Source organism: Porcisia hertigi, chromosome 16 (genome assembly GCF_017918235.1).
Source record: "Porcisia hertigi strain C119 chromosome 16, whole genome shotgun sequence".
Classification (NCBI taxonomy): Eukaryota; Euglenozoa; class Kinetoplastea; order Trypanosomatida; family Trypanosomatidae; genus Porcisia; species Porcisia hertigi.
Genome location: NC_090575.1, coordinates 476,028 through 488,442, shown reverse-complemented (window position 1 = coordinate 488,442; position 12,415 = coordinate 476,028). Strand labels below are relative to the sequence as shown.

General features: G+C 58.7%; 3 protein-coding genes across 3 annotated transcripts; all 3 read left to right on the top strand.

The window, feature by feature from the left end:
* Positions 1–737: 737 nt before the first annotated feature.
* Positions 738–2,930, top strand: JKF63_05339 (uncharacterized protein; the record flags this gene model as incomplete). Its single annotated transcript, XM_067901303.1, has 1 exon — positions 738–2,930. The coding sequence occupies one exon, from the start codon at positions 738–740 to the stop codon at positions 2,928–2,930; it is 2,193 nt and encodes a 730-aa protein (XP_067758305.1).
* Positions 2,931–3,835: 905 nt separating this feature from the next.
* Positions 3,836–4,135, top strand: JKF63_05338 (uncharacterized protein; the record flags this gene model as incomplete). The annotated part of the gene is made up of 1 exon (XM_067901302.1): positions 3,836–4,135. One exon carries the CDS (start codon positions 3,836–3,838, stop codon positions 4,133–4,135), a length of 300 nt encoding a protein of 99 aa, XP_067758304.1.
* Positions 4,136–5,324: 1,189 nt separating this feature from the next.
* Positions 5,325–11,666, top strand: JKF63_05337 (uncharacterized protein; the record flags this gene model as incomplete). The annotated part of the gene is made up of 1 exon (XM_067901301.1): positions 5,325–11,666. The coding sequence occupies one exon, from the start codon at positions 5,325–5,327 to the stop codon at positions 11,664–11,666; it is 6,342 nt and encodes a 2,113-aa protein (XP_067758303.1).
* Positions 11,667–12,415: the final 749 nt, after the last annotated feature.

Genomic DNA, 12,415 nt, shown 5'->3' with positions numbered 1-12,415 from the left:
GTTTACCGATGTATAAAACCGTGCTTTACACGTTTCGATGTGTGCCTCTTCGGGCAAGCCCAGGGGGGGTGGGGGAGAGGAGGGGAGGCTGTAAATGGCAGTCATGGCACCAGGGAATGTCTGGCGTTGAACTCTCACGTGATCCCCCAGCAGCGATAAACGCATTGAGCACCTCCCTCGCCCCCCTCTCCCCCCCCCCCAACAACAAAAAAAAACCAACACCTCTATTCCTCCAGAAGTGCACACACTCGCTACCGCATGTCGGTGATGCTCCCCCCTTCTCAGGATTCAACTGTGCGTGTGTTCATCTCTTCTGTCGCACCATAGCGCCATGTATGTTCTCTCTCTTTCTCACTATCCCTTCCTCCTCGTCCCTCTTCTTTGCTGCATTCTTTGTATTGTGTGTGTGTGTGATGGTGATAGTGATGGTGACTGGCTGCCGCTGCCCAGAGCAAAAAAAAAATCTGGGGCAACTGTCAACATTTCCCTGACAAAAACGTGCGTTCTCCCCCCTCTCTTCCCTTCCCTTTCCTCTACCCCGGTTGCCCACAAAAAAAAAGGGAGGGGAGGAGAGAACACCGTCTCCCTCACCGTAATCTCCCACCCTTTCATTCTTGAGCCAGTTGGTCTGGTGGTGTCGTTACGGCACTGCACGAGAGTACAAATAGGGGAGAAGAGGGGGGAGGAGGGGGCACCACCACCACCACCGCCGCCGCCTTTGCACCCCGGGGAAAATCATGAGCAGCGAGGCGGGCAGCTCTCACAACGAGTTCTCGCCAGAAGCGCTGTTGGCGCACGGTACCGTGCTGGAGAACACCGGTCTCGAGCGTTGTAAGGCCCCCTCAAAGCTGAGCACCACCCCTGAGTATCTACTGGGTGCGGATGCCCAGGAGCTCTACTCACCTGCGGAAATGTTGGCGGTCGAACCCATCGACGTCGACACCCCACCGTTTGATGTCAAACAGCTCCGAAACCGTCTTCTTCCAAAACCCTTGGCATGTGCGATTGGGCCAAGCATAGACCGGGCCACCGACGTGAAGATAGAGGGCCACATACACTCTGAGGTGGCCAAACCTGTGGAGCGGGAACAACAGGTGGTCGGGCACTCTGATATCGATGTTCTCACTGCCTCAGGTTTGATTGCCCACGGCTCGCAGGCAAAGTTCGCTGAGCAAGTGATCAACCAATACACACGCAACTACGACAGCGGCGTCGAGGCGTCGTATCACTACACGGTCGCCTTCCTAAACCCCGGCTCCGGTGAGACCGGTGTGGCGCACGTGATGCTCGACGCCTTGCGCGACGAGCTTGGCACAAAGCGTGTCATGACCCTGTGCGGGGAAGTGTTTGCAAACCCCGCCACACTACGTCTTCTCATCAAGGAACAGGCCGTCATCTATCACCCCCCTGGCCAGCCACCGCGTCAGCAACGCGGCACCGTCGTTGCGTGCGGCGGCGACGGGACCGTCTCGTTTCTGTTGAAGCAGCTGGACCTCGTGCGCACCGAGCTGGAGCTCGAGTTTGAGCCCATCACCACCAGGTCCCAGCAAGAGACAACGCCACTGCATCGGGAACGCAGTCACTCCGCCACCTCCCGCTTACTCAAAGAAGTAAAGCATCCATTCTTCACAATGCCTGCCCTCGCCCCACTCCCACTCGGTACCGGCAACGACTTCAGCAACTGTACAGGATTTGGCTGTCAGCTTTCTCTGAACGGGAACGGTTGGTGTGGACTGTGTTCACTGTTGCGATGCGAATCTGAAGCAGACGTGCAGGTGGCGGAGGCCTTGCGCAAAGCGGTGACGGCCCCTTCTGTGAGCTTCGACCGGTGGGAGGTCTCTCTGGTGCCACTGCGGGTGGCACAAGCAGCCGTGCGCCCCGAATCATCGCAGGCTGCATTCGAGGCGGGACAAGGGGCAACCTCTCAGATGCCTTCCGATGGTAGCGTCGCCGCCTCGGACCAGGCTGCCACCCCGAGTGGCGCGGAGGGCCTTCACTCACCGCTGTGGAACCGTGCGGCTTGGCCGAGCAACGTGGCGAATTCCGTGTACAACGTGGACTGGGACCAGGTGTACTCAAGCGGACAGTGCGTGACGCACGGACTTATCAACTACCTAGGCGTGGGCTTCGATGCCTATGTAACCAAAAGGTTTGATACAACCCGCCGCGCGCACCCCGCTGTGTGTAGCACCCGCTCACAGAATAAAGCAGTTTACGGAATGATTGGCCTCCAGAGCGCATTCAAGTGCAAAAAGCTGCGAAAGATCATACCAATGATCTGCGTGCCACGTCCGGAGCTCACCAGGGTGGACGGCACCGCCAAGGCGACGAGCAGCATGCGCGGGAAACGCGACCTTGTGGCACTGCAGCTCCCCTCCACGGCCAAAGCATTAGTGCTGACCAACGTGAACTGCTATTCCGCTGGCATGCACCCCTGGAACCCGCAGCGGGGAGAGCCCTATTACCGCCCCATCACGCTCCGCAATGGGGAGCTCAGGCCGACCACGGCGACTGGCACTGGCGATACACCCGAAGAACCTCTTCTGATACCGACCCCTCGGCCGGTGGCCATCAACGACCACATCTTTGAGTTGCAGGCGATGGGTGGCATCCTGCACTACACCTCCCTCGGCATTGGTATCAGCAGCTCTACAAAGCTCCTTCAAACCGACGAGATGTTTGTGTTTGTGCTCTGCACGCCGGAAGATCTTCACTTCCCGAGTGGACAGTGCTCCACCTACACGCGGCTACACCTCAAGGACAAATACGAAGCCCGCATCGAATCGGACAACAGTCTGCGGGCTAGTTTGAATGTCCAGATTGACGGCGAGCCAATGCCACGTATCACTGAGTCGACCGTCATTCACGTACGACGGCAACCAGGGGCGTGGGCGCTCATCCGCTGCCGCAACCCTAGCATCGTGCAGTGAAACACCTCGAGAGCAGTGATATGTCTATTAGGAATCTGCCGACATCCTCCTCTCTCTCCGCGCAACCTCGACTTGGTTTGCGGTGGTCTCTACCCAGTGTGGCTTTGGTATCCGCTCTGTCACATCGAAGATCACGCACAGCTGCCGCCTATGCGCCCCTTTATTTTTGCTGTGTTTTAGTTGTGTTTGTGTGCGCGTATTTCCCTCATATATTTGAGCCTCCCATTCCGTCTGGCCTTGATGCGCTGACGGTGTTCCTCCTGTGTGTTGATCTCCTTGAGAATAAACAGGAATATACATATATATATATATCACAGCGTCCACGTCCCTCTCCCTCCCCCCCCCCCCCCCCACACACACACACGCTCACCCCACCCTCCCCGAGAGAGAGACCTGCGATGCGCCCTTCACTTCTGCGGGGTGGTGAAGTCGGCACAGCGTCCACGTGGCAGCTGTATCACCCCCTTCCCTCGTTGTGTATGTGTGTGGGTGTGCGTGTGTTTTGCCTTTGCCAACTCCGTGTGTCTCCGCATCGATTGCCTTTACACTTGCTGCATTTCCACACGCACGCCCCTCTTCCACCCCCTCCCCCCTCTCTCTCTCCCCTCTCTCCCCCTCCCCTGCCAACAACACACAATTGACGCTTGGTGTTGCACCTTCTACACGGGCCTTGACACACGAGTGTGCGTAGGTTTGTTGGTCCTCTTATTTTTCCCGCACCCGCACGGACAAGCGTGAGGGGGGAGGGGAACAACTGTGTCGCCAGCGCCTCTGGGACGTTGAAAAGAGCTTGAACAATCCAACCCTGCAAAGCCGCAGCAACGCCTCGCACCGGATAGGGATCATAACTCAAGCTCTGACTCCACACACACACACACACACACACACGCACCTCTGCAGTCAACATGGGTATCCAGATTCCATGGCTGTTTGTGTGTGTGAGCACTGTGCCAATCTTTATGATCTACACAAAGACGAAGCGCATGGATGCTCGCGAGATGCATGAGATCCAAATGCGTGTGAAGTACCACTCCGAATACTGGAAGAAAGGGAACGTCTTCGTGAAGGAGTTCCAAAACCGAGTGGCCGCGCAGGTGATGCGCACCGCTGACCCACTGGTAGGGAAGGACATGACGAGCATCTCCACCAAGGAGCTCGCTGCGGCGGAGAATCCAGCGCGTGCGCGACGATGGCTTCTTTTTTGAATGGCATATATGAGGAAAAAGTTGCACAGCAATGAGTGAGGTGATAACGCGGCGGAGACTCCCACTTGCCTTTCTTTTCCCGCCATGCCTCCCCGGAAGGACCGTAGGGGGGGGGGGCTCCGCTCACAACCCTTAGGGCACTCGTTGAGCGTGTACTAGTCCTCTGTTCACCAGAAAAAAAAAAGAGCGGTGGTGTTGGTTGTGTATGCCACTGTCTAGCGAACTCCTCCCACTCCCTTTTCCCTGCCGCTGTCTCACCACTCCGTCGCTCCTCTGTAATCCCCAGGCTTCGTTGTGCCGCTTCTTTGGGCCACCTGAATGGTTCTTTGATCGCTCAGTGTTATCTCCTGTCCTCGCACGTTCTCGCAAGACCCCACCACCACCGCCACTACCGAAGGCTAACCCCCAGCCCTCTCCCATCCTGTGAGCCTCCTGAGCGCAACATCATCTACTTCTGTAGGGGCAACACCTGAGGAAGCGACGAAGAGGGGGGAAGGACGAAAACAAAAGGGGTGCGCTACGGATATAGCACACCCTCTTCTTTCGGGCTCTCCTCTCCTCCCGCACACACACACACACACACGCTACTCGTCACCGTCGTCGTCAGCAGCGGCTTGTTAGTGGTGATTGGGGAATCTTCTCTACAGCGTGTCAACCTCTCTCCCTCGCTTGAATTTTTGTCCTACGTCTCTTTTCCCCATCTGTGTGCCTCCCCCCCCCCCCTCCTCTCCCCTACAATTGGCGTACACGCGTCTGGCATTCCACCACCGTGTGACAAGCGTGTTCAGACATGAAAAGGAGGAAGGGTGGTGGTGGTAGTAGCTTCTTTTTTTATTCTTCTCCGCTGGTTCTTGATATTCTTTTTTTTTTAGTTCTCCTGCTCCTCTTTCCGGGGTGATAACAGTCATACCCACACATCCCCCAGTGCCGCAACCCCCTCTCCCTCTCTGTTCCCCCTCCCCCCCGTTCCCCCCCCCACACACACACACACACACACATCTGTGTGGAAGAGACGTCTGCTCAAATTTCCCCTCGCCGTGGTGTCCAGGAAGGGGGAGAGGGTAGGGGGGGATAGGGGGTAGGGGTAGGGGAGAAGGGGGGACAAGAACACTCAGCCATTTACTTCAACGCAGACACACACAAACACACACCTTCCAATCAAAAGAGAAAACGAAACTGTGCAACGAAGATGGGGTGCCAGATGTCTGCAGTACGTAACAGAGTGGTGCCGCCCGATAAAGCGGCACCCCCACCCAAGGCCACTTCCTCGCCCGACACCAAAACGAACATGCAAAACTATGACCCCTCCACCCCGTCGCCGCCGCTGTCATCAGAGATGCTAGGTCAGAGCGACGTTGCCCTCACCAGACGCGCCTTCGCGGATCGCGCACAGAGGGCTGACAGATGTGGTGTCGACAGTGCAGCAACACAGATGTCTACAACGCAACCTGAGAACCACTTTGACCCTTTACCGATGCCGACCGTGGTGCAGCGGCAGGGGCAACCAGCTGTCCGGATGGTGGGTAGTGGGGGCCGCAAGGCCACCTTTCGGATTAAGATTGAAGGGCATGAGAAGACGGATTCTGCGCAAGCAGCCAAGGAATACCAACAGCATCTGCAGGCTCGGCGGAGCGCCGAAGCCGCGCACTCGAAGCGGCGTCAGCTGGAGGAATTCGACCCCGTTCGGCCGGTCGACAATTTCAATGTGACACACCGTGGCCTGCTGGGGCGATGCTGGGACCGACGTGCACCGGAGCTTATTCCTGTGTCCTTCGTCTGCGCCATAGAGGAAGCACTGGGGGTTGCCGAAGGGAAGCAGCCCAGCTGCACGACCTTCTCGTATCCCCCTGGTACGGCGTCAGGGCTAGACGCGCACACGCCTGCCTCGCCTCACGTCTTCCAGTCGCGGCTAAACCACGCTGGTGGTTACCTTCCCGCTTCTCCAAGAGGACGCAATCAGTCGCAAGCGATGCCGCAGTCCCCGAGGGGTCCCGGGCCCGGCCAATGTCGCATACTGCGCCGCTCGCACTGGTTCAGCGTTGGTGGTGTTAGCTGTGAGGCGATGCACCGACCTCTCGGCAGCCGTGTTTCATCCACGAATACAGTATGGCCTGGGACGCATGGCTCAGGCTTTCCGCGCTCCGCCTCGTCACCAGCGCTAAGCCGGGCCGGTGCTATTCCGATAAGAGGTGGGGCCAAGTCTTCTACGGCTACCCCGGCCCCGTCGCCGGTACTTTACAGTAGCGGCATCAACACCACCGTCAAGAGGAGTCCCATCGATGGGCGAACCCTCAACCCGGGCAACGGCGGTGCGCAACTGCGTGAGCCTCTAACACTGGAGCAGATCTCCTCACTGCCAATGGAAGAGCGCGAGCATTACCTCAATGACTTGCTCACGGGCAACCCGCGCTTCATGGGAATCAAGAACCGCTTCGCCTTTCGCCTCGCGGATGGCGTCAGCGAAGACTCGAGCACCAAGTTTCTGCGCAAGCTCAACCTTGAGCCGGCACCTGGAGTGCAAGCGGTACGCTGGAACCGAGTGGAGTTTTTTAACCCAACCCTTCGCACGCTTATTCGCGCCGTGAACATGACGCAGAGCAAGCCGCTCAGCACGAGCCCTTTGGCGCGGCCACAGAGGAGAAATAGCACCAGTGTAAGGGGGCACCCTCACTTGCAGAACAAGACCGGTGATGGCGACGGCGGCGAGGTCAACAGCATTGTCGGCGCAAGCACAGGGATGGTGTCAGGCTACTCGTTCAGTCAGTGCGTCATGCTTCAAATGGAAAATCGCAGCTTCTCAGGCGGCGGCGGCGGCACTCACAGGACGTTGTCCTCTTATCCTGATAAGCAACGAGGCATCGGTGACACCTCTGCCGCTTACAACAACTCTTTTAGCAGCCCTCTGCGATACCACCATAGCCAACCCGACAAGGACCCCAGCACCGAGTCTGGCCTGCAAAGCGACGGATTCCCTGAGGACAGCGTCCTGTCACTCGCGCTCTGTATTCCAGCCTCGCATCTGCCACGACTATCAGGGGTACCCCCTATGTTCCAGCTGGATGGCATTGGTAGCCCATGGAGCCGCCTAGCACCACCGGCTGCTGCAAGGACCCCTCGTGGCGGCGCTGGCAGCTGGGCTGCGCCTCAGAGCCCTCTTGGCACGCCACCCGGCACATCTACCCATGTCTGGCCAGATGGAAATGTACTAGTCGCTCTTAGCGTGAACAGTTTTAGTGTCTCCATCGACCCATTCCACTGGGAGGAGAACCGCTACATCCGGCACCCTGTCGACGTGGATAGCTCGAAGAAGTCGTCTCGGCAGACGTACGGTGAGGGTTTCGTGACAAGCGTCATGTACGGTGGTGTCATGGTGGTGGAGGGGTCGTCGGTCGCGGCTGTGGAGGAGTTGCAGGCGCTGCTGACCAGCATGACGTGGACGGAGGGCCGCAGCTTGCAGGGCGCCATGGGCGACGTGCACAAGCACCTGAAGCTTTCTCAAGGCATTCGAACCAAGGCTCCGCAGCCATCATCCGATGGCGGTACATACGCACCACACGGCCCCGGTGCGCGGCAACAGCAGGCAGGGGCAGAGAAAGACCATCAGTATCGTATCTGGCGGCGTATCGGTGGTCGCCCTATGCGCGATGCCGTGGAGCTGCAGGAAATATCCTATTTTTTCGATGACGCCATGGTGCGCGAAGAGACAGCGACGCTGAACCGGCCTGTAGAATCAGATGCCGCCAACGCAGCGATCGTTGCGGACCCGGATATCTCGCCATCCTTTTCGCGTGTCGCCTCGGTGTGGGTGAAACTGCCAGTCATCGCAGCCGTACTGCGCACCTGGGGCCTGCACCTCCTCTCGAACCCCGAGTTCGCGCAGCCGATAGCGATGTTTCTGCAGAAGTACGCCGGCATCGCACCTGCATTGCAGTTTACCGCCTTGAGTAGCATCTACCATGAAGGCAACACGCCAAACGAGAAGACCGACAATGACGACGACGACATCGCTTACCATTTCTTCGAAGGCGACGGTGCGAACGTCACTGTGCCGAATGCTACGGTCACCGCCCCCGACGACGCAACACACCCGCAGCCGACGCCACGGATCCCAAGGTTCAACCGCTTCTACACGTCAATGCCCGCCACACCGTCCTGTATGGAGGACATAACCCACACTGTCCCCTCCAGCACCGATGAGCGGCTGCAAAGCGTGTCACAGTCGCCTGCCCTAATCCATAGGAGCAGCGAGACGGTGATAGGCCTGAGGAATGCCAGCGATGCGGACACGCAGCAGCGATTGAGTGAAGGGTCCGGCCTATACGTCTTTCACGGGATGGGCCCAAAACGTCACAGCCAGGAGACGTTAGAGGGAGAGGCAGTGCGCCTGTCAGAGAGCGCAAACAGTTGGTGGACGGCGCCAGGGGTGGAGCACGGCAGGGACGAGAACCAGGATGCCAAAGACGACGGCCCCCGTCTCAAGCACACAGATGTCCGGGAGTCCTTGTGCGGATCGAAGTTTGACAAGGTCAATCCCAACCGCGTAGCTACCCCGCACTCGACGGACGCGCGCCCTGGTGGTCCGTATGACTTTTGGGAGACTCCCGGATGGAGTACACCATTTCAACCATCCCACGACGCCTTGGGCAAGGAGCCAGGACGCCTCTCGATGAAACAATCGGCCTCCACGCTCCTTGAATCCAAAGCCGCGGCGAAGCGAGGCATAAACGACGACCTCCGGGGCAACCCGATCAGTGCGATTAGCAGCCTTTCCACCACACCACGCCTTCAAGGCAGCATATTGCCTCACTCGGCATCCCTCAGGCGCCCAATCGAGTTTCTCGGCACACCGCCGCCTTCGTCGCCGGCCGAAATGAGTAAAACGGCACCCGCGACAGCCGCCATGTCGGTGGCACCGCCACTCAGGGCGAAGGCGGCAGCGGCGGCGGCGGCGGCCTCAGGGAAGAGAACCAATCTGGCGGCGAGTGGACGAGTTTCTAAAGAAGCCCTCCACTCTCAGCGCTCCCTCACAGAGCCCAAGAACCGCTTCAACAGGCCTAAAAGTGAGACGGACATGGATACAGAGACGACGCCACCATTATGTCCACGCAGGACCACGGCAAGACCATCCGCGGTATTAGAGGCGGCGGCCGCCGCCGCCGCCGCTGCTTCTAGCACCAGGCGGGCAGTTCTGGGAAACCACATGGCCTTGCCCTCAAGTCAGAAAGAGGCCCAGTCGGCAGCAAGGATAACCACATTCGCAACCCCCGCGACGACAACCACGGCGCAGAGAAAACGCTCCGCTGCGGCCGCCGTCACCATAGCCCCCACGCAGAAGAGGAGTGCCAAGGCCACTTTGAGAGGCAGAAGCGCAAACGGAACACAAAAAACACCAGCACCCGTCGATCGAGCGCAGACATTCTTCACAAAACCAGCGGCGTGTGTAGAGATCGCGCGCACCGCTCTCCCGTTACCCAGTGCCACCCCGCCCAGCGTGGAGATCCAAGGGACTAACCTCGAAACCTCTCGCGCAAACCCCGTCGCAGTAAATGAAGAGGAAGCATTGTGGCACATGGCCATGTTGGAGGTGAAGGCACAGCGACAGGAACTCAAGGATCTGCGCCAGGCATGCCATGCCGCAGAGGACGCGGCAAAGCAACGCCAAGACGAGCTTCGCCTGCTCAACCGCACTCTGCTGCCGCAAACCACCCCGCAAGAACTCGACTCCGCGCTGATGTACTTGAAGACGGCCCTCTACGATCCAGAGGATCTGCCGCATGGCCGCCTCTTCCTGCAGCAGCCGAACTGGTTGCCGATGCTGGCTGCGGTCTGGACGGCCCCGGCAAACTGCATTCGCACCGTTGAAATAGCGGCGGACCTGACGTGGGTGGATATCCCACGACTCGGTGTCATGGCCGGCATGTTGTACCGCCAGCACGCGTCCGGTCCCCTGGAAGAGCTGATCATACGCGCCGACAAACTTCTTGGCTTTCCTCGGGAGAGCGCCAGGTCGCGGCAAAACACCGCCCGTGACGGGGACCTCGTGGACAACACAGTAGTATGGCACAAAAAGCCGCACTTGCTGACCGGCCTCTCAAAGAAGTGGAAGCGTGAAAAAAAGAAAAGCTACAGCCCCGGCGCCAACCAATCCAACAGGTGTTTAAACTTCACGACGGAGCTAGATCAAAGGGCCCGCGTCTTCGGTGCTGGGTGCCCACCTTTCTTAATCACACCCGAGGAGGCCCGTGACACGCTGTGGCTACTGCTGTGCTCCGTGGCGGCGAACACGACTGCCCCGACATTCCGTGTGGTGCTTCGCGGGTTGCCAACTGGTGAGGTCGACCTCGCCAGTGGCGGTAGCGGTGCCGGCCGCACTCGCACCTACGGCAAAGATCGGAGGCCCTCTACGCGCTTCGCCTCGTTGTTAGCGGGCGCGGCAGCACGGCCCCACGACGAGCACGCCAACGCGCCACTCTCACTCAAGCCCGACCTCATGGGGCTAGAAAGCTTCATTGTTTCCCCAGGCTTGCCACTAAAGCGTGACCAAGTTGTCCGCAGCCCCATGCGACAGTTGCAAAGCACTGGCGTTGACACGAACTTGACGCGCGACAACACCCTCGAGGAACAGCAGCTCTGTCACATCAGCAACTCCATTCAACTACATGCCGACGGTACTGGGGAGAATTCCCTCACGTCATCACCACCGATTTGCACCGTGTCTCAGCAGAACTCGTTCTTGCTGATCATGTCTTCGCCCAATGCATCAGTGGTCGGCTCCGGTGGCGCTCAGGAGCTGCATAACATTGGAAAGGCGCAGAAGGATGGGGTAGACTCATCAGGTCCGCCCAGGTGCACCCCAAACAAAACCTGCGCTGCTGCTTCGGCAATGAATGTAGTGCAGACGCACCTGCATCGCGCGCACTGCCACCACGCCTGGATGAGCAACGGTAACGGCATTGAAAGGCGGCCCTTTTACGAGCTACTCATGCACCGCTCTGGAGCGGCTGTTGGAACCGGGGCACCTGCCCAAATCAGTGCCGCTGTCGCGACGAGTAAACCGACGCAACGGGCCATCGCCCGCAAGAGCCCAACCGACAGCCACCCCAATACCACACACAAGAGCGGGAGCTTCTACGCGGAGCCTCACCACGAGCAACGCCAGCGAGAGACGAGGGGACACTTGGCCGCAAACGCTGTGGCCACGCGTTCTGGCAAGCCTCCCGACACAGCTACTGATGAGGCTACATCGGAGGCGCCCTCACAGCTGCCCCAGACCTCATTCTGCCCCTCGTCATCTGCTCATTTTCTTTGTGACGACGCTGTCCCTGGGCTACGGACTCCAGCAGATGAAGAGGCGGCGCTGCTGAGTGGGGTTGTCGCCCTGCGCGAGAGGGCAGGCGACATTTGGGAGGTCTTGCGCAAGTCCGTCAAGCATCACAACGAACACCAGCTGTCAAAATATCAGAAGGCGATGAAGAAGGGCCTCGACAGCCAGTCTCTCTCGCCACCCCGGCAGATTGTGTTGGAATATTAGGCGTTGATTTAGGAAGTGAGGGGGGAGTGGGTGAGGAGGAGCGGGAGGGGGGGGGGGTTGAGACTCGCAGAGAGACATAGGCCAGGGCGGCCAAAGGCAGGAAGCGGTACACATGCCTCCATGTGATCACGCCAATCCCCCACCCCACTTCACAACACTTACAACAACAACAAAAAAAAAGAGGTCCTGTGTCTCAAGGCGTTTGACGAACCCAAAATGCGAACGACGCAGACGCACCTACACCGACCATGTGTGTATGTGTGTATATATATATATATATATAACCATTATGGCAGCTTTTTACTAGCGAAATAACGAGGAAAAGCTCAAGGACTCCATCTTGCCGATGCTCCCGCTCGCCTTGCCCCCCCCCCCTCTCTCCCCTCCCCCTCTCCTTTTCTCCTTGCGCCCATGTGTGCGTCGGCATCGGCCAGTAGATCTCTCCACGGCCCTAACCCACAAACCACAACCGCCCCTTCCCCACTTTCGATGAGCCTCGATACGCCTTTGTTTGGATTTGGGTGGTACGTACGTCATCGTGTCCGCTTTCCGTGTGCGCGCGGTTGAGAGGGGGGAGGGGGATGTTTGGGGTGTTACGGGAAAAATCGGAAAATAATAGAAGAATCCCGCCTCGGAGGCATGACCTGACGGCCCCTTGGAATGTTGCCCCCGCCCACACACAAGAAAAGCCCCACCCACCCACCCACCCACCCACCCCGCCTTTTTTTTTATTGGTGTTGTCTTCACTA